Consider the following 22,873-nt stretch of genomic DNA (forward strand, 5'->3'; position numbering starts at 1 on the left):
ATAATATGTATGTGTATTTATATGTATTAGATGCACAAACTGCATATTATATATATATATATATATACACATACGCACGCACGCTAACTATATTGTGATTTCTCCTTAACTACTTATTAGTTATCTCTGAATCTAATTTGACCGTTTATTGTAAGGCCTACTGACTTTGAATTAAATCTTTTAATTCAGGACTGAAAACTTTCCATTGCGTTCGTTAAGTCTGCTTAAACCAGTATATGTGCATTCTACCCAGTTTACACACAGACACAGGCACACAAAGAAACCTCGACTTGTTTATTTATTTTATGATGCTGACATTTTAACAACATACTCAAAACACTCCTTTTTATAGTGTTTTTATAGTGTTTGTTATTTGTTGGAAAGTAACTTTTTATAACAGATTCTATTAACGTTTTCAAACACTAAAATATATTTCAGATTTTCTTCTACATATCCTATCTTTAACCACATAACTCGTATTCTCAATATAATGCCCATCATACCAAAGCATCATACTAAAAGTTATATTCGAGCTTATCACAGCCTTGCTGTTTAACAAGACAGAATTATTTTAACTATGAAGAAACAAAATCCAACTAAAGGATTAAAATGAGAATATTTATGTAAATGTTTCGAAATGAAATATAGAGAATTTCAGGAAATATTCACTTACGTTCTAATTTGTTTGTAGTTTTGTTGTCAATAATGGACATATGTGAGATACGAATTGCATTCGGAAGCAAAAGTTAGCAAACATTTCACTATTTTGCAAGGAATCAAATTTCATTGCAAATAAAATGCTTTGAAAGTTACGAAAATGTACAAAGTATACCCATATAGATTATTGTACCTATAATTTTTTGAAAGCCTTTGGTTTGAATAGAAATAATTAGAAGCTCCCCTATTAGTTAGAATCACTGAACTCGGTCAGATTTCGTTAAAAACGCAAGAAAATGTTATGTTTACCGGTACACTTTAATACTCTGGCTAGAGTAAAACAAGACTTCCCTTACACATTCGTATCAACTTCTATAAACCAGCTTCTATAAATGCAATGTAATGTAACTATATTTTTGATTGGTTATGTCAAAGATACTAAAGAAATTATATTAGGCTCAAATTAGGAACATTTACCAAAACGTTCTCTTCTCATCTTTCAGTACTGTAAATGAAAACTGTGTTAAAATGAAGCAAATAATATTGACCGTATTCGGTAAATTAACACAAAATGTTTCCTTAAAGTTTATGCAATGGATATCGTTGATTGTAATAAATTTTTAAAAAGTTCGTATTAAGTGCATCTTTATGTTGCTACCTATCTGAGAATTCATAAAATCGAAAAATAATTTATTACGATTGCTTGCTGCAGTATATTCCATTGTCAGGATTTTAGTTACAGACAAAAAAAGAAGATTAATATTAATATTTTGTTATTTTTCATTCACAATTCTTAAAACTGGTTAAGATAACGTCCTAACTAATATCATTCGAAAACATATACAGGCAAAATATTGTTTCGTGCGTACGGATTCGTTTGAATTGAATGCACATGTTCGATGAAAAATGAGCAAAATTTATTATTATCACAACAAATGAAACAAAATGCTTCAATTTCCCCAGATATTCGTACAGTATTACAATATCTCACAGTAGTTATCTTTTAATTCAAAACAGCTAGTACAGTCAACAAGAGCAGTTTTAACTATGTGCGAGAATTTTCTGGCTTTTTCTCCAAATCAAAAAGAGATATTTATTTATTAAATGTTAAATGCGCGTGCTCTTGTATTTTTAATTTTCCGGCTTAGCTTTCTCATAATATTCGTCACGCGCATCTCTGCACGGGGAATAAAACAATTTAGTTTATAATCCTACTAACATTAGCTATTTAAATACCAAAACCGTAACAATATCATTTCTTTTTTATGTTTTGCACACTCAAATTCTTACATTTTGTTGGAAATCTGACATTTTCTTATTCCATTTTATGTTTCACTATTTCTGTATGTCTCGGAAAGAAGTTTTTGGTGAATTTTACACAATTCTTTGCTTGTGAATTCAATTTTCTGAAATTGTTCTAATAACTGACATTACAAACTAGTCTGGGCAAAATCCTTCCTTCTTTTGTTGCATTTCTGAAGTACTTTTGTTTGAATACCTTATCAAAATTTATTTAGATTACTTTAAAATATATGTGCATCGTATACATGTGTATTTTGAATAATATATGAGGAAGAAGCGTACCAGCAGCAAGTAATAGCTACAAACAGTCATACTATATTCTTCTTAGTCCTTTTTTCTGAAAAAGTAAGAATACAGCAAGAAGAGAAGCAAGGCAGGCTGTGATAAGTTCGAGTGTAACTGCTGTTATGGGCATTTTGGAGGCATCATATTGAGCATCCGAATAATATTTTCTCATGACGAAAATCATGTGTTAGTATATATGTTTAGTAGTTAAAGGTAGGATGTGTAAAAGAAAATCCGAAGTATTTTGTAAAGTGTTTCGAAAAGTTAATAGAATCTCTATTAGTAATATAAATCAGTACTTTAAGCTTATAAAAAGAAGTGTTCTGAGTACATTCGCGTAAATTTGATCAGTACTGGGTGGGGGGAATATATTTATATATAGAGAGAGAGAGAGAAACTGGGTAGAACGCACATATACTGGTTTAAGTACACTTAACGCCGTGAAAAGTTATTACTTCTTAATTATAAGGTTTAATTCAAGGTCAGTAAATGTACAGTAGGTAAACCTATGCAAGTCTGTACTTAATTTTGGAAGAAAGAAACTAGAAATATAATATTAATATGCTTTGAAAGCCAGAAAAAGGGTCAAATGTAAGCAAAAATATGTAAAAGAAAAATGAAAGGTATAAAATTAACATTTGCTAGACATAATTTAGTAATAATAAATAATATGAATAAAAGTAAAATGCGTAAAAGAGAATCCGGCATTTTTTGTATAGTCATTAAAAAGTTATTAAATCCTTTATCATACATTAGAAGAGAAATTTCTGATTATCCCCGATTTAATGGTAGCAACGTTTAAAAAAATGTCGATTTTATATTACAGAAAAATGTTATCGGTGAATGCCCGTTGTGTGAATAGGTCTTACGTTGATAGTCATGCAGAATCCAACTTTTATTTCCTACAAAAATAGAAAAGGAAATTTATGTTTACGTTTGGACAAAAGGAAACGTAACATCGGTAAGCATCTAAAACAAAGCTAAGAAACTAAAATACTAAAAATACATTTTCTTAAGTTAAAAAAAGATAAGATTAATAAAAGTTATAAACACAAATGTGAAAAGAAAAATTAGGCTTGTGAAAATAGTTTTTTTGGCAAGTAAAAAAAAAAAAAATGATAAAATAAAAAGTGAAACAAAAAACTTTTGTAATTAAAACTGTGAAAAAAACTGTAAAAAATAAATTTACATTATAAGGTATTTTCTCCTTCCTTACGGCACGCCTCCGTGGTGTAACTGGAAGCATATTGGACGCGTATTCGATAGGTCCAGGGTTAGAGTTCCGGGAGGGCATTGCACATTTTTCACGTCTCTTGCTTCCAAATAACTTAATAACTCTACAAATGGCACCCGAACTAAAAGATGGTGGACGACAATTCGTTACCACTAAGAGTTGAGGATTCGGTCGCCTAATGCCCAGTCGCCCTTTAAAAAGGGAAAACTTTTCAGGCATTTTCTCCTTCCTTTCGGCGTGGTTTCCTGGTGTAATTGGAAGCATACTCCAAGCGTATTCGAGAGGTCCACGGTTCGAGTCCCGGAAAGAGCACTGCTCATTTTTCACTTCTGCTTCCAAAAAGAAAAATCCGAATGACTCTACAATTTTAGTAAAGTACATATGGGTAACAGAATTTCGTGAAGTTAAAAATTAATTTAATTTTGTAAAAAGGGAAAGGGAAAAGATAAAAAGAATTATATTTTAAAGTAAAAAGTGTGAAGCAGAAAGTAAAATTGTAAGGAAAATTATAATGGGACCATTAAAATAGCAGAAAGAGCATAAAGTAAATATAAAGACATAAAAAACCATTCTCATAGCCATAAAAATCTATACGCCCTTCACCCTTTAAGAAGCCAATACGGTCATTGACTGAGTTACAAAGGATGTTGTTAACAAGATGCGGATTTCTCCTTGAGAATGTATCCTTTTTCATGCTCATAAAGGTGCGAAACGACGGGCAAATTGCAACATGAATACATATGACATTTGCTCGGACCCCAAACAGAGACGTTATGTTCATTTTCTACTGAAGATGATAAGCTATTTTCATCTTAAATTCCTGACAGTCTTGCGATAAGATGCGTGGTTTAGACTGATCATTCGATTACTTTAAGACTGATCATTCGATTACTTCGATTACTTTAAGGTACTTTAAGACTGATCATTCGATTTTTAACTCCAGTGTTCTTTTTAAAACTCATGCAGTTATGCAATATCCATTCACTGAAAAGTTACTATTATTAATATAAATTGTGGAACCAATTAAAAATAAACTAATATGAAATAATTAGATGTTCGATTAAAATAATTAGAGATTAAATAGTTAGATATTCGATAAAAAATAAGACAATAAAAAATGTATTAAAAATCATGTTATCTCCTTCAAACACGTGGTTCAGAATAAATCATTGTTGCCACAAAATAAAAACGAAATTTTCCAAAGCATCGTTGTTTCCACTTGCGAAACTATCATTAATGACGTCATTTAACATGACTGCATCTACGTCATTTCCGGGTGTCACGTGCTTTCAAGATGACGGCCGCCTATGCCACAATCCTTCGCCGTGACATCACTTCCGCTGCCGAGTGCCTGCCTGTACTATACTCATTTTATAGAAACGTTCAAACTGCGTAATTTTTAGACGTGTTTTTTGTTTGTGTACTAAAGTAATAATTTAAATTTCGGTGTCTTCCCTTCATAATTTATTACATAATTTATTCATAATTTATTCATAATTTTTTATTTGTCATTAATGTGAACGTTACAGGCCAATAACTGATTATTTTCCTCGTTTAATAAAGCCACGATTTCAATCACAGACTGGTGCGAAGCAATGGAAGCTGCTATCGGCTTGGGTCTACCCTGGCGATTATTGTGTCCAAAACTTGCACGATATGATGAAGAAACAGGTCAAGTTGAATACACCACAACAATGGAAGATTATCATACGTATACTGAAGGTTTGATAGAGGTATGTTACCGTCACACTTTTGAACACACGTTTCATGCTCTTTAAACTCAGAAATAATCTATTCTTATCATTGCTACTCTCTTAACCATGAATTTAATCATTTCCTGCCGCAATTATTCATAATTTTTCTTTAGGTTTGAACTGGACTTCTTTGGAACTTTCCATTCCTATTAGTAGTTCCCTTTTAATAAATTATTCGAATTTCGGTCCTTATTAATATCCGATCTTCAAATACATTGATGTTTTTGTGGTTTCTTCTTCTTCTTGCTTCTCTTTTCAATGCATTGTATTTTATTTTTAAAGCAGATGACATTACGACTTTCTTCATGAAAGATTTGAAAATTCTAGAGAATTTCATGTCATTTTTTAATGCTTTAACTAAATCGAGTTTTTATAACTTAAAGTGAAATTTGAGCAGTACGCTGTATAAATTGAATATAATACTGTAATAAATTGAACTATAATAACTATATAAATTGAACTATAATACATACAATTTCAGGATTTCTGTTTCTTCCTGTAACTGCTTTTGTATTATGATGTCACATTTTGCCCAATCGAAAATTTAATTCGTGCATGTAATTAAAAAAATGTGTACGAAACATTTGCACTGATTTTAAAACAATTCACGTTTTCTAAAAAACAATATTACAGAAGACTCGAAAGGTGTACTTAAAAAAATGGTTGACCTTTCAGATGATCTCACAAATTGCCTTTTTCTCTCTTAATGACTCGAGTTTTAGTAATACGGGTGTAAGGGATAAATAATGAATCACCAAGAGACAATTAGGGCCATATTGTGCATAATTAATCGGAAAAGATTTGATAGCTAATAAGTAGTTTAAACAATTTGTAAGGTTACTATTATTTAAATTAACCAATTATTTGTAATTTCAGCTTCAGCCTTTACTGTAACTTCTTTCCGTTTCCTCACCAGAAATGTAAACAAATTAGGGAGTATTTTAGCTGAGGTTTGGGGACTGTAAAACAGACCGTGTTTCTGCATTTCGAAACAATGCTGTATTAGTTTTACCAGCTTTGATACTTTTTGCAATTCTTTGGCTGACAAATTAAATATCGACGTTATTCTGCCGACGTTTAAATTGTTACGCCAGGTAGAATTTTGAACCAACTTCGGTTTAAAATGAATTGTGTAGTCTTTCGATTACTAAAATACGTTTTAAATTTTGAATTAGACTGTTTCTATAAGTTGCATCGCCATAAGTGGTGGCAGATTATGTGAGCAAAAGACGTGCTCTTTACGTTCAAGCTCTGATTTAAATTAAAAGGTTTGTTTTAAACATTAGACTCTTTAGTTCATTTCAGTCACAGCGATATTCCGTTTAACGTTTGTTAGGAGGTTGATGCTAATTTATGCTCCCAGAAAAAGTCAAACCCTATAAATTATAAAATAGTATGATAATAAACAATATCTTGAAAATTTCCTGTAGATGAAATTTAATTCATCTTGGCTTAACTCTGAACAAAGACTGCAAAACAGTTTCCATCCTTAATTTTCAGAAAACATGCCTTCGACTCCATTTGTACTGTACTGTTAAACTTAGATTTTACTAAATCATTCTATATTCTTGTGAAAAACTAAATATGTGCTAAAATGTCTCTGTTGCTTGAATTCAATAAATTTTTAAATCATAAAGTTATTAAAACCTATTGAAGTCATTTACAATTTAGTTTTTATTAGAGCTTTAAATATGCCAAATTTATTTCGTAAAACTTTAAGGTAGAGAGTAGCAGTCATGCATATTTATCAGCAGTTATACTAGATGTATTCAAATTGAAATATAAGGTATGACCAGAAAAAAGTGTGAATTGACCTTTAATTCAGTAATGGGAGTTGCTCTACTCGATGCGGCATACCCGAGGTGCATCACAGCTAACATTTGCAAACATGTGTCGATATTTCTTAGCAAATATTCTTTCATACGATAAGTTTTAGTGCATGCTATTAACGCAGTGCGTAACGGAAAAAAGAGCCAACATGAAACTCTGTTTCAAACTGGGTAGAGCCCCAGTTTGAAAATTTCCCACTAACCGGAGGGGCCGCCCACCACGGTAGAGCGATAAAAGCCTCAGTATACTGGTAGTTCAGTTCGGGACTGGAGTCGCGGTGAACAGGCTAGCTGCGATGGCGTGTTCATGGTTTTGCCCTCTGTAAAGTGGATACGAGCAAGTCTCACTTCAAAATTTCTCCATGGGACATCCCTTCCTTTCTGTAAAGTGCCAAAAGGCGGAGCGCGTAATATATAAATAATCTAATAAATAACCTGCAGGGTACTAAATTTTACTACCCTCCATATTTTCCCGATTTTGGCCCGTCACACTTTCTCAACCCAAAACTAAAATCTTCACTGAGAGATCCCAGATTTTCCGGCAATACACACATTCAAAATGGTATAATAGGCATATTGTATAAATGCACTCCGTTGTGATAATTACACAGTTGGAGTTAAAGAGCTTACAGATAAGTAACAGATTGAAATGTATAAATAAATGTAAATGCCTCTATGAGACAATTTTGAAAAATGTGAACAAATGTAAGCATCAAAGTGACCACGACTTCTCCATAAGTTTCCAACCATATATGAATGTTGTGTTATGTGTTGCATTAAAATGGAATTACTATGAAAGTCAATCAGGTAATCAGGTTCAAATATTTTACCCTGTCAGATTTCTGGCATCATTCTATGGAATTTACGGTCACACCTGATATGAGTTATTTCTGAACATGTCATATTTGAAATCCTATACATGGCTTAATTTTTAAATTTTTAAAGTCAAAGTATGATTAATTACAGCTTTTCTTCTTATAGGATGGCCATACATTATTGGAAGCGTTATATAGAAATAAAGATGCATTAGAAACAGTTTTTAAAATGATTGACAAAGACGGAAATGGTGAGTTTGTTAATCGTTATCTTTTCGTTGCATGCAAATGAAGGGTCATATTGTGGAGTCATTAGGTATTTTATTTCGAAGCAGCAGACGTGAAAAATATGCAGTGATATCTCTAACCCCTGACCTTCCGATTGCTAGCCGGATATGCTTTCGTATTACACCATGAAGGCATGCAGTAAAGAGGAAGAAAATACCTTAATTACTACATTTAATACGGCTATTGGGAGGAGGGGACCCATTCGCCAAATACTGACAACGAATATGGCGACGAATTATCGTCCACCACTTTTCTGTTCGGATTCCACTTGTAGAATCATTAGAATCTTTAGAAGACAGGGTATTGTAGAAATGACTAGTGCCCTCTCTGGGATTCGAACTCTGGACCTCCCGATTGTTAGCTGGACGTGCTTTCCAAGTACACCATAAAGGCACGGTTTAAGCAGAGAGAAAATCCGTTTGAACTGAATCAGTTATACTCATGTCAGAATCAATATCTGTAACGAATGCCTTCTCTCTTCCAGTGGTATATAAATTGATGTAATCACACACTACAACTAACGGATAAATCACTAATTCAAGATGCGAATTTTCCTCGTCCTGTCATTATTGTATTTCTTGGGATTGGACTCTTTGATGAATACTCTGCACTGTACATTGTTTTAATGATGCTAGTAAGGTATTTTATGCGGCATGCGTTTTCTTGCATGCAGATTTTGAGGGCAAAACATCGGTACAACTGGTATTATGTAAATCAAAAGTAGGGCTGCTGAAGAAGTAAGTATTCCTAGATTAGAGTTGCTTGGAGCAGTCTTAACTACTCGTTTATATCGTTAAGACATTGACGCTCTTAAAGTGACTAAATGCCAAGCTAACTTTTGGAGTGACTCATCTGTTGTTCTGATTTGGATCAAAAGAGAATCTCACTGGAGTGTTTTCCTGACAAATCGTGTCGCTAAAATAATGACATGCACAAATCCGGAAGACTGGTATTTTGCACCAAGTTTTAATCAGTCTAGCATATCTACCCTCTAGAGGCTGCTATGCCAAAATATTGCTACTAAGAAGATGGTGGGATGGACTTGATTTGCTTAAACAAGAGCCAGATTAATGGCCTATCTATGAATCAGAAGTAGATGAAAGGGCAGTTAATTCAGGAAAAAGAGAAAACGTGGTTTCTAGCGTTTCCTGTATACCCGCAAAATTTACGAATACATTTACTCGATTTCCTAGCTATTATAAAAATATGAGAGTATTAGCTTGGATCTTTAGATTGTTTAATAACAGTCGTCATGATAAAAATGCATATTGTAAAAAGTTAACCTCAGAAGAAGTGAGTTTTGCAGGAAAAAGATTATTATATTTAGCCCACGTCGAAAGCTTTCATAAAAATGATAGTAAAACTTTAAAAGGAATGCATATATTTATGGATGACTACGGACGTTTTCGAATAAGAACTAAACTAGTTTTAAGTGACGAAGACTCTAAGTGTCCTATTCTATTGCCAGGAAACCATACACTGGTCATTTGCCTAATACAGCAGAAACATCAGCGACTGCAACATACAGGTACAGGACCTTGACCTCCAACTTGAGAGAAAATTATTGAATTGTCGATGTGAGGCATCTTGTGAAATTGCTTAAATTGTGTTATTTGCAAAAGATTCAAATGGAAATCTATCCAGCCGCCATTCGCAATCACACCAAAAGGACCGTATAAAATATGCTGGGGCTTGGGAGGTCACAGCCATCGAACTGGTTGGCCCACTGTATGTATTGTATGTACTCAGATCCATAGCAAGAAAGGGTAGAGTAAGCATCATATACACGGGCAATGGTACGGACGTTTAGGGGCGTAATAATACGTTAAACGAATTTATTGGTAAAAACTAAAGGAGTTTTCAACAATTGAGAAGATTTAATGGAAGTTTAATCCTCCAACCGCCGCTTGGTGGGCAGGATTTTGGGAGAGGTTAGTACGGATGGTAAAAGAACTTTTAAAACGAATTTTGGGTGCTAAAATGGTAAGTTATATTGAACTGGAAACCGTATTATGTGACTCTGAAGCAACAAGAAATTCACGACCACTAATTTATATAGAAGACTGGCCGACGGGGTTAAAGCGATCGACACCTGCATATTTTACACAAGGAATCTGATACAATGATATAAAGGATCTGGGTACTGTAGACAGCAACAGCTTAAATCGTACTTGCGGTACTTGCAAGAACTCCGGAAGGATTTACGCTCGAGATTCAGATAATGAGTACTTAGCGATGCTATTCCATAGGGAGAACGAAGAGGAGATACATTACAAGCGGGTGATGTAGTGTTCATTGAAACTTCGGATAAGCGCATCGACTGGATATTTGTAGGTATTTCAATGTACATGATCATGAAAGAGTGGAAAAAGTAAAAAATCGCTGATGGTGAAAAAAAAAACCTGTTCAAAGCCTGTATTCTGTATTTTTTAGAAGTGGCTCGTCCCTCAGAACTATCTTAGCATTTTCAAGCTCAAGTGTCGTCAAATCCAGATCAAAAGGCAGATCCTAGAAGATCCTTCTCATTACAAAGAGATTTGGATTGTCAGACTGGTACATCAAGGATACTTGAGTCTCTTACTGAGTCCGCTATGCTAGGCAGACCTATACCTGATAGAGTCGGAAGACAAGCAAAAGTTACTTATCACCTGAATCTATGATGTGAATAGAGACTATGTTGCAATTTTAGAAAATTGCAAGGTGGGAGGATGTTTAAAAACGTGAACGAACTCAACGAATGTAGTGCAATTTAATATGTTTAATGTTATAATGTAGAGTTTTGTCGCAAAAGTGTTTTTTAATATATATTTTCTTGATGTAATATATTTAACGATGATACGTTGACAAGTGTAAATGCTAAATAAAATTATTAGGAAAGTTTCCGTTGCGAAGTTTATTTCCATTCGTCTGCAGTTATTAAAATAAACTAAGAATATGAGCGATTCTTATATAACTACATTGGATTATCAATCCATAAGGTGACATTGAAGAATCGGATGACATATCAATTATGAAGACCTCAATGAAGTAAGAACTACGAGGGACTTAAATTACATTTTAAAAAAGGATATCAGCAATCCTGGCTTTAAAGAAACATACATCTTAACCCAAATATTAAACGTCTGCTATTAAAATATTACGTTCATCCTTGCCAGTGAAAGCATTGATTGTTTTTATACATATGTTATGTAAAATGTTACTAGATTTGCATTTTGCACCTGTTTAATTCATAAAGGTATATGGGTAAAAACTTTATATGTTTTTTTATCTTAAAATTCTCCACTCTACAGTAAACCCTATCAAATTAAGTAGCTCTGGGTCAACTGACAAAAATGTGTTTAAACTTGAGGATTTTAGTTTAGTGTTAGGGTAGCGTTCTAAAACCACTCAGCTAGTGAAATTTCACTTGACAATTATCACTATCAAGTAACTTTTATCTTGTCAGTTAAGTTTAGCCTTTGACACGTCACATCTTCAATATTTTGCTCTCATTCTCATTCCTGAGCGTTCTTAAATGGCTTGTGTGAAACTTTACTCCGGTTTCACTCTGTTTTGGAACGCTCTAATATAAATGCTCTGCTGGTTATACATGAAAAGATAAGATGCAAGGATAAAAGATAATAGTTATCGAAGCCAAATTTATTTCAGGGATTACACATAGTATCAATGTTAATTGATTTGAAATATAGCGTCCTTTCAGGTGAGAAAGACGAGAAAATCAGTAATGAGTAATGACTCCATGTTTGTCAATAACCGCTGCTACAAGCCGTGGCATAAAGTGAAAGAGGCTTTGAATGCAATGTTGGCACCACATGTAGCCAAAATTCATGTGGTGTACCCGCGGGTGCGTCATTCCAGGCTAGGTGTTCTTCAGTCATTGACCAAACATGTTCGATTGGTGATAAATCTGTACAACAGGCAGACTAAGGTAATAGTGCAATGTGGTGGGCTAAGAAGAAATCTTCAACACTGAGTGCAACGTATGGTCGCGCATTGTCCTGTTGAAATGTGACCACAAGCAACCTCTGAAGGTAAGGAAAGGAGTACAGGCTGCAAAACCTCAGGGGTTGGTAAGTGTGCCAATCATGCGTATTAGAGGAGTGCGGAGGGTAATCCAATACTACTCCATACCATAATACCGGGTGCAGAACTAGTATGACGCTTCATAACGCACTAGTCCAGCAGCCTTACTTCACGGTGTCTCTAAACTCTAATTCTATCATCGTGGCACTGCAGTCAGAAGCATGATACGTCCGAAAATACAATGTCATGCTATTCAGAGGTCCATCTTCGCCATTCAATGTACCATTGCAAATGCAAATACCTGTGGTTTAAAGTTAAAAATAAGCGAAGCAATGGACGCCTAGCGGACAGTCCATTGTACTCTAAGTAATGTCGAATTGTTCATGCAGACACCGATGGTTGTGTTACAGACTACATCTGTTGTGATATGGTTGCGGATGTGGCATTGCGCTCCATCAGTGCCATGCGCACAATACTCCTGTCTTTCCGTGGGTGCGCAGAGGCGGTTGCAGTTGCTCCTGTCTATCAGTCGTTCCCTTCTTCATCGACCGATTCCATATTCCGATGACTGTTACTTGGATACATTCGTCACGGATACCGATTTCCCGAAAGGATAATCCGCAATCTCTGTATGCAACAATTCGGCCTCTGTCGCACTCAAAATCTCGTTCGAATGATGCTCGTGGTTTTCTAGGAGGCATAGTGAAGCTGCACTCAACATCTCACGAGAGAACAATTCATATTATTCGAAACGGTAGTCTTTCCTCTATTTATATACGGATTGTAGGGAGCGCTGCAGTCACCCATGATGTGGGCGTGAGCTGAAATCGAAATCATCGCGGTATGCACATGATGCAAGTTTCATGCTGTTTGGATTTTTCCTTAAAGTGCTACATTTTGAATGGCCAGCAGTTTATTACACTTCCTGACTTGTTTTGGAACGACCCTTTGGAAGCTACGAGAAACAGGAAAAACAATCGGCAAGCGGTCTACGGGACAAAAATATTTGGGAACCTCTGTTCTAAACGATAGTATTAAAATATAAAAAACAAGCGAAAGGTGTGATAAAACAGACATCTTTGTAAGGTTTTTCCTCCCTACTTACTGTGTGCCTTTGTGGTGTACCCAGAAATCACGACCGACTAGCAATCGGAAGGTCCGGAGTTTGAGTTCCAAAGAAGGCATTGCACATTTCTCACAATTCATTTTGAAAACCCTAATGTTCTCTACACCTTGACAACAGTAATTTTTCTGTTTATTTTATATTTTAAAATCACATGAATTTCTTAAAAGCATATATAACTAGATAAACAGAAGAAGAATTAAACTTAAAGTAAGGAACATGGAGATAGAACGCATCTTTTATACAATCTAATTTCTTATCACATGATATTTAAAAAAAAACATAAAGTAAAAAAGCAAGCAATAAAAACCTGAACTAAAATTACAACTAAAAAGTACTTTTTTTTTTTTTTTTTTTTTTTTTTTTTTTTTTTTTTACTAATATTAAATCGTTTCTCACGTGGACATATTTTTTCCCTTAGTTTTTATGCCAATTTCCAGTATTATATTTTATATTAATTTAAATGGTTTTTTTTTTCAAAGCATAGCACATCGTCTATCTATAACAACATCTCACTTCGACGTTAATACGTTATTCAAAATATTACGTTATTCAAAACATTTTCTAATATCTTCTCACGCTAGTATTCAAATATTTACATTTACTACTTACCCGTCAGCTCTTAACTCCCGTAATTATCTCAATGCGTGCGTTTATAAAATATGCCTGTTACTGTTCAAATGATATTGTGTTTATTACAAGGTAAACATCTTACTAAAAGAGAAAGATTTCATATTTTGTCTTAACACTGTAACTAAATGTTTGCATTGATGTTAATTTGATACAAATCAATAAAACGATGCACGATTTTATAACAATCAATACAATTTTGAACAATATTTAGATACTTTTCATTATTACCTAAATTTTGCTGTATCAGTATTGATTCTGTTTGTCAGCTCGTTGCTCTATTTCTTCCGATCAAGACAATCTGAGATATGCTAAATTTAACGTTACGCATTTATTCGCGTATTTTCCCCCTTTCCCAACTAACTTTACCGCTTGAATACAGGAGCAGGGAGAAAAGTGGTGTGTGCTGCATCTGAAGAGGCGGTTTAAATGACAAACACAACACATTAAAAAGCACACAGAAAAACCCACTAATAACTATTATATTATGTATTTCAAAGAACTTGCAGGAACGATGCAAGATATCCTATTTCTGCATATGCTTTACATTGTTACTATCAATAAGGAGTTTCTAAATCGCATGTTGAAGCACACTAGTTCGAAAATACGCCAAAGGAAAAAATATGCGATTACATAATTTATATTCATACACTTCAACACATACACTATCTACCAATAAGTATTTAGACATCTGTGATAGAAAAGAACAAAATTTATTCATATTTAATATTTGGTAAAGCATGCACGAGCAACAATTGCAGCCTCAACCATCCGGGACATGCCTTCCACAAGCCCATGTATGACGGCTATTGGTATTTTCTTCCACTCGGCTGGGAGAAGACATGTAAGCTCTGCACCAATATCGGACGGCTGTTGTATCTCTTAATTCGACGACCCAACTCGTTCTAGTGCTTCTGGATAGCTTTCAGGTCTAGCCTCTAAGCAGATCAGTCCCCTTGGTTAATCCCATTGTCACCACAGTAAGCCAGGGTGGACCTCGCAACGTGACAGCCGGTAATGTTATCTTGAAAATAACATAGGTCCAACCCGTAGGACTATTACAACGTAGGAAGCACTCTGTCATCTAAAATAGTGCAGTAGGCGTCGGCGTTGAACTTAGCATGAATTCGGACCAAGGTTTTAGTCCATACCAGGAGAAACACCTCCAGATCATAACTTCACATCCGCCGAACTTTACTGTGGGTACATTGCATTCCGGCTGAAGGCGTTCTGCAGGCAAATCCCAGACCCAGCCATCCGAACGCGAAAGGATGAGCGTTTTTTCGTGGCTCTAGAAAACCCGTTTCCCACTGATCAACGGTCCAATGTCGACGTGTTTTGCACTACATTAAACGAGTATTGCGGTTGGACTTTGTCATGAAAGACTTATGGGGCTTTGTCATCAAAGGCTAGGTTGTCTAGGCCTTAAAACAAAGCAGATGCGCTTTCTTACCGCTTGTTTCATTCATCGAAACAACACTTACGGTTGCCTGTTGAAACTCCTGCAGTATGTGGGTCGCGGGTTCGGTACGGTTCTTCTGAATTTCTCTGGACAGCACCCAACCACCCCTGGCTCCCAGTTTCGTGGGTCTGCCGATTCCGAGCCCATTTCGACAATCACCACCACTCACCTTCCACTTCTGAATCACATAGGCCACTGTCGAATTTGGGTAATTCTGCTCTACAGATATATGTCCCTTAAGGATTGAACTTCAAACCCTGGTAGTGGAGAATCATAATCCGCCACCTTTTTTAGTTCGAGCGCCACTATAGAGATATTAGAATTTTTTGGAGCAGGAGTCATAAAAAATGAGCATTGCCCTCGCTGGGACTCGAATCTCGGACCTCTCAAATATGCGCGGAGCGTGCTGAACATTACACCACAATATCATTCTAAGAAGTCGAGAGAAATACCTTATATACTTTCCCTTTTAAAGGGCGACTGGGGATCAGGGGACCCAATCGCCAAATCCTGGTGGTGGAGAATCATCACCCACCACCTTTTTAGTTCGGTGACCGCTGTAGAGACATTAGTTATTTTTAAAGCAGGAGACATGAAAAATGAGCAATGTCCTCGCTGGGAATCGAACGTCCGACCTCTAGAATACACGCAGTGTGCTGGCCACTACACCACGAAAGCATGCTAAGAAGACCGGAAGAAATACCTTATTTACTCCCCCTTTTAAAACAATCTGAGCACCTTGACCGGCTTTATCCGATTATGAGATTTTTTGTCACTTGTTATATATTAGCTTATTATTTAACGTATTTTGCTTTCTTACTTTCATTAATAATATAAATGCCATCTTGATGAATGTAAATTTATGAAAATAGAGATTAAAATAATAAAAACTAAACAAGGTGGAGAATCATCATCCATCACCTTTTTTTTTTTTTTTGTTCGGGCGCCAGTGCAGAGATATTAGATTTTTTGGAAGTTGGAGTCATGAAAAATGAGCATTGCCCTCGCCTGGACTGGAACCTGGGATCTCTCGAATACGCACCGAGCTTGCTGGCCATTACACCACGAAAGCATGCTAAGAAGGCGGGAGAAATACCTTATAACACCTTTCTCTAAATTAGATAACTCTGCATTTCGTGGAATCCTGCAAGCAACTGATGCCAATGCTGTTTCCTATACGACATTTAATGGCGGAGGGCGTTACGTATATGAGGACCGCAGATATGAGCATTTTCATAGATGTCCAAATATTTATTTGTAGATAGTGTGTGTATGTATCTATTAAGTGTAAATAATTTGGTAACTAACTTTAAATAGGAACAAAATTTAAATTATAATTATGAGTTCTCAATGAGAGGAACAATGTTTGAAAAGTTAAACATTTGTATGTTTAAAAAATTTAGAAAAATCCAGAAATTAGTACATTTTAAAATTATAACAATTGTTGAAATAATTTGATCAGTTTGATCTGCTTAACAGCTCTAATATAAAGAAGTACAGATATGAGGAAATAAGCTTGTAACATCAGTAGTTTTATGTAGTTGCTAAAACATGTATGAAAAGTAGAGGCAAAACAAAAGGACTGTTAAATTTCTGGTAACTTTCATCTCGAGAATGTTCACTTTTTAAACGAAAAATTTCCCATTTTCAAAGGAAATGAAGTCATTTTTCGGAAAATTGTAGCTGTATTTGTAATAGTTTAGAATTATTAAAAACAAAACCAAATTATTGTCTTGAAGACATTTTGACACCTATATTAAAGCAGCTACTTCGTACGCCTCAAAATAATATTTGCATATCTAATTGTTAGTTCCTAAGTTCATTTCCATGAGCAAATTAACTTTTCTCTTTAATTTGGAAAATGGGATTATAAACTATTTGATAGTTTTTAATACAGGGGAAAAACTTTTGAAAGTGAATTTGTTAAAATAAGGAGAAGCACGTTGCATGTGTAAAAGAAATGTATGTCTCTCTTTATTCTTGGAAAATTTGTTCAGCAAGTTAAAAGAATAAAATTCTGACGCAATCAGACAGTATTTTCTTTAATTATGATTCCTCTAAGAAAAATAACATATTAGAGTGAGAATATTACTTTTCCATCATCAAAATTTGAAAGCAAATGTCATAAAACGCGCATTGCGTTCTTCACGTATTGTAAAATGAATTAACACATTTCTTTATTTATTTACCAGAAAATCTCTAATATTCAACGGCTGATAGTAAACAACAACTCTGTCGCTTGCAATTGATAGAATCTTATTGTTATTTTGAATTATAATAGAATTATATACTTATAAATTTGCTCAGCTTTCCAATTTAATCTTTTTCGTAAATTTTATTCGTGCATCCGAACAGCTATATCTTCTAAAGGTATACATATATACTTTACTTTAATCCATCAACAGAGCAGCTAGTCCACTTGGGAATGCAGCTTATCAGCTTGTTTAAACGGAATATCTCGACTTTTAAGTGACCGTTGCTTAAGACATTTGGTACAACCTCTCTCCGAACTTGTGGTGTTCCATGCCAGGGCGATTTGCAGTTGTTTCGCAGGTCAAAAATCGGGCAATGCGTTATTGAGTAGTTGGTCATAATGTTTTGTCTCTTCAGCAAGTGTAATATTCTAGAACTTTTAACTCGGAGCGCTTTAGCTATCTTCAATTAATTAACTGTATAAAAGTAATGACTTATTCAGCGTGTTCAAAGTTATCATGTGGTTGATATGTAAATAAAAGTTTTCATTATTTTCTCAAAATGTTTTAACATGCCTAGATTCTTGATATAAAGTTTCTTGTATTTTTTAGAAGTGATTATTACCTTCTAATTGAGACTATTAACTGAACTAAAATTCTGAAGCTCTGTGAAATAAACAACAAAACATCATTCATAAACTTAAATAATTACAGTAACATCTGACAAAGAACTAGAACATATTTATCCACAACTTGTGATTTACAGATTAAGAATAAAGTAACAGAACTAAACGGTTGCTGTTGCTAATTTATAAATGGAATGCGAGTTTGCTAACATACAGCTGTGATCTTGATAACCTGACTAATTAGGCTGAAAACGGAACGTTAATTTGCCTCCGACTAATTACCTGACACAAGTTTTGTAATCAAATTTATAGTTTAATGAGTTCTTAATGAGATAATGGAGATAAAAGTGAGCACTACAAGCTTTTTTTAAGCCCGAAAGAATCAAATATAAATTATAAAGGCATAGAGCCATTAGTGTTTTTTTTTTTTTTTTTTTTTTTTTTTTTTTCCTTTCCAAAGCAGGGGATGTGAAAAATATCCATTACCCTCGCCAGGAATCGAAACCTAGACCTCTTGAATAGGCTTTCAATTACACTAGAAAGGCATGCGGGAAGGAGAGAGAAAATACATTGTAAAGGAATCAAAGTTTAAATGTTATATTTAATTGAACCACACATCACTGATACTTTACGCATAAAATTCTTACCTCTTAATGCTGATTCTTAACACTCTTTTCTTCGTCAATAAATTTACAATTTCTTTTAAAATGATTTTAGACCGTCGATACTTGAAAAAGGTAAACAGAATAGAATAAGATTTCGAAGTAACTGCTAACGAACCCAAATGTTAGAAGGCTAGTATACAAGAATTTTAATTTAAAGTTCTTATAAAAAATAGGAAAGAAAGAAAAGGAAAGAAAAAGAAAAATCTTTTAGATAATTATGAATTTCGATTTTTTATAATCAGCTCGTAGGTGTTTTTCTCACCTTCTCTCAAAAGTATAGAAAAATTCTTGTTAATATTTTCTGTATGTTTCTCTATCTTTTCTCCTTTTTGGCAACCTGAAACATTTAGGGCTATAACTGGTACTGACTGTTGAAAATAATTAAAGATGAATCTAGCTCCTTTATACATTCTGATAACACTACATATCCTAAAGAACTCTAAAGCAAATTTTCGAAATAAGACAACTTTTTTTACCTTTGTTCTTTGCTATATTCGCTAACTTTTGTTGAATATTTAATTTGATTTGATAATTTGATGTAGAAGTCTAACATTTTCTTTTTACATCATTTGCTTGTATTACAGTGATTTACAGCTTTCCTTTTGTGTTTCATTATAATGTAATTTTTCTGTTTCACCTAAAGTTCATTGTGCTAATGAATTAAATTTTTCTGTAGTTTTTCGGAAGTAAAGTATAAATAGATAAGCTTAATATAAATATGCATAAATATTCATGATTCAAACCAAATTTAATAATGTCTTAATGAGCCAGATGTTTTCTAGTTTGCGCCAATGTTGGTTCTAATGCGCTGCTTTTGAATATGCTATATGAATTACAGGATATTAGGTTAGTCCTGTTTTTAAACCTCTAAAGCTTCTTAGAAATGTTCGTTTTACATACTTCCGAAAACGCAATGTTTAATGCACAGCAGTGGATTATACGAATGAAATGACGTATGTATTGTTACGAATTTCGTATTTAGTTACATATTTTTGTAGAATTATAATCAAAATTATTTTATTTTCCCGCGCAATGCAGCACGAGACAAATTTTTTAAAAGAAAGCTACGCCGGAAAAGTAAAAATACAAGAGCATGTGCATTTAACATTGAATAAAAATTTATGTCCTAATTTAAATTGAGTAAATATTCTAACACTACTGTGTTAACTGTAACCGCAATTCAAATTTTTTGGTTTCCAGAAATCTCGAGAAACAGAGGAACTTACTAGAATTCTCTCGCGACCAACTGAAAGCTTTGAAAAGCCTAGGGAAAAACATCTCAGCTCAGTTTTTGTTGTTTAGTTAGCTACTTCTCCCCCCCAATTCGCGGTAAGATCGGATTAGCTTTCCCTATGCATTGCGTTGTATTTTAACGTTTTCGGTAGTTTAAAGCATAGCTAATGATTATATTGCGTGATATTGCGCGAATATATCTGAGGAAAACTGCAGCGTTGTGTTATATTTCTTGCGATAAGAATAAATTTTATTAACCTTTTATTGGACTTGTGCATTCAATCTATTACGTACCCGTACGCATATTTCACAAGTGCACATCTGTGTAGCCACCGAGGGAGTGGCTTCTAGGATGGACCAATGAGCATCCAGTAATATTTCTGTCATGTCACATGACCTTTCGCACGCTATAAGATTTAAGCAAGATGGCTGAAAATATTTTGCCACGCAATTTTCTGTACAAAATAAGAATCGTCTGTTTCTTCTGACAATTTTCATTGCGAAGTTAAATCAAATATAAGCAATTGTGAAGATTTCACTACCTGTTTGAAGGAATTTGAAATAAATACAAACGCATGTTGGATACTCCTCAAAAATATTAATGAGAAATATTACTTAATATGTGATAAATAAAACAAAAGAAATATATGATACACATCTGATCCCAGATGCTATCTTTACATAAAACTACGCATATGAGAAAAATATTTATACCAGTTATATATGTAAATAGAAGTCAGCACTTATTATTGCAGTCTATATGAAAAAGATGTTCTATAATAATAGCCAATGCAGAATTTTATTTAAAGTGAAATTCACTAATTTGCATTCGTAATTCACTAATTTACAATTAGTGTGTTAAATTTCACCTTTAATAACTGCTCACTCTTAAATATACTGTCTACACAAGAAATAATTACCAATCAGAATGAATTTATTTATTCACAACGAATATATTCAATTTAACTTTTCATGTTAACAATGGATATAATCAGATCATACACAATATGTATTCTGAATCTTACACTTTCAAAATCAAACGAATTCAAGCACTGAAATAAGAAAACACAAGACTCATTGTAACACTTCCAGTCCTTCTCGGGTCAATAAAAAAAACAAACTATACACTTGAATTCTCTTTTAAACCACAGGTGTTAGTAAATGTATAATATTCGAGGCTAATTGTAGCTTGAGTCATTTTTCTCGATGTAGAGAGCAATAATATGCCGTGAACATCAATCGAAATATCAATGCGTGATAAAAATCGCGAAAGTGAAATGTCAGCCATTAATTAAACTCATAAAACGAAAGCACTACGAAATTTTCTACTTTTATGCCATACACTTATAACTGCGAAACAAATGCAAATTAAAACGTAAACAATATACGCTCATGTGCACGAAGATTTAGCGTCACAAGAGCAATAGAATCTCATTGGTCCATTTTCGAAACCCCTCCCTCAGTGGCTACGCTGATGTGCACTTGTGAAATATGCTACCCGTACGCACGCAACAGTATACTAAGTATGAGACTAATCTCCTTAATTGCGCACTGCATTTTAATGTACATCTGCATTTTAATGTACATATGCATTTTAAAATTCTTATACTTTAATATTTTCCCACTAAGTAATTTGTTAGTTGTGCTGTTGCTGATGATTGTTATTCACTCACGCTATATCATTTGAGCAATAATAATGAAACTAAGCATTTTATAGGTTCTATATCTATGGATGAATTCTCTGATGCATGTGCATTTCTCGGTGAGCAGCTTGGGAAACCTATTCCTCCTGGAACTATTCAGGATCTAGCCCACAGCATAGATATGAATAAAGACGGATTTATTGACTTAAATGAATTCCTTGAAGCATTCCGCTTAGTAAATGGAAATCGACCACCTAGTGAAATCAGCTTAGAAAAGAACGAAAAAAACGAAGACGGGAAAGACGAAAAAGGAAATGTGGAACCAGATCGTAATACCCTGGAAGAAGATATCGATGTCGATGACAACTGCAGTTTAAGAAGATTTTAAAATTAGTGTTCTTATTGTGTATATATGTATTCCAGTTACTTTTTAATGTTTTTGATGTTAAAGTGACCAACAGTTCAAAATAAAAATTCTTTTGTCATGTTTACATGTAAAATGCATGTGTGACCTGTTTAATTCCTTAGATGAGTCCCATCCATTTAATTCACTAATCTTAAATTCGAAACATCCGCAATAATATTTTTTCGTAGAGCATTTAAAGTTGCTGTTTCGGCCATTAGAGGTCTCTGCCTGGCTGTGAGATATTATTTCGCAATGCGCAGATCGTATGCACAGCTCGCATTTTATTCTTGCATTCTTGCAAACGCTAATTGTAACTTTCTCTCTTGACTGTTTGCTGTGTTGTGTTCTAAAGTTGAAATCGCTGAATAAAAGTTTTACTACAGTCCACTCGCAAAGATGTATTCTTATGTTTATTAATTTAAATTTAAGATACCGCTACGCTACAGTTGCCTTATCAGTATCTTAGATATGCCAGCTCAATTATTAATCACATTTATACCACATTTTTCCATAATATAAATTAGAAAAAATATATTGAGGAGAGTTGATAATGATCCTTAAAATGTAGTTTTCTAACAATTTTCTCTTTTAAAGGTTTCATGCAGCTTCTAGCTAGAACAAAAAAATAAGCATAAAACAGTTTAACCTAAACTCACTTGTAATTAGCCTAAGCTGTAACTCACTTGTAACACAGCCTAAGCTGGCT

General features: G+C 34.0%; 1 protein-coding gene across 3 annotated transcripts in view; it reads left to right on the plus strand.

The window, feature by feature from the left end:
- Positions 1–22,263, plus strand: part of rdgC (retinal degeneration C) — a 288,353-nt gene extending 266,090 nt beyond the window's left edge. For all 3 annotated transcript variants that reach the window (XM_085807574.1, XM_085807576.1, XM_085807575.1), the window contains 3 exons: positions 5,042–5,211; positions 8,043–8,127; positions 21,836–22,263. In XM_085807574.1, coding sequence (XP_085663700.1) covers positions 5,042–5,211; positions 8,043–8,127; positions 21,836–22,149 — 569 coding nt within the window. In that variant the 3' untranslated portion in view covers positions 22,150–22,263. The remainder of the gene's footprint in view (positions 1–5,041; positions 5,212–8,042; positions 8,128–21,835) is intronic.
- Positions 22,264–22,873: the final 610 nt, after the last annotated feature.

Source organism: Stegodyphus dumicola, chromosome X1 (assembly GCF_044657685.1).
Source record: "Stegodyphus dumicola isolate Sdum_Otavi_A_Nest chromosome X1, ASM4465768v1".
Classification (NCBI taxonomy): domain Eukaryota; kingdom Metazoa; phylum Arthropoda; class Arachnida; order Araneae; family Eresidae; genus Stegodyphus; species Stegodyphus dumicola.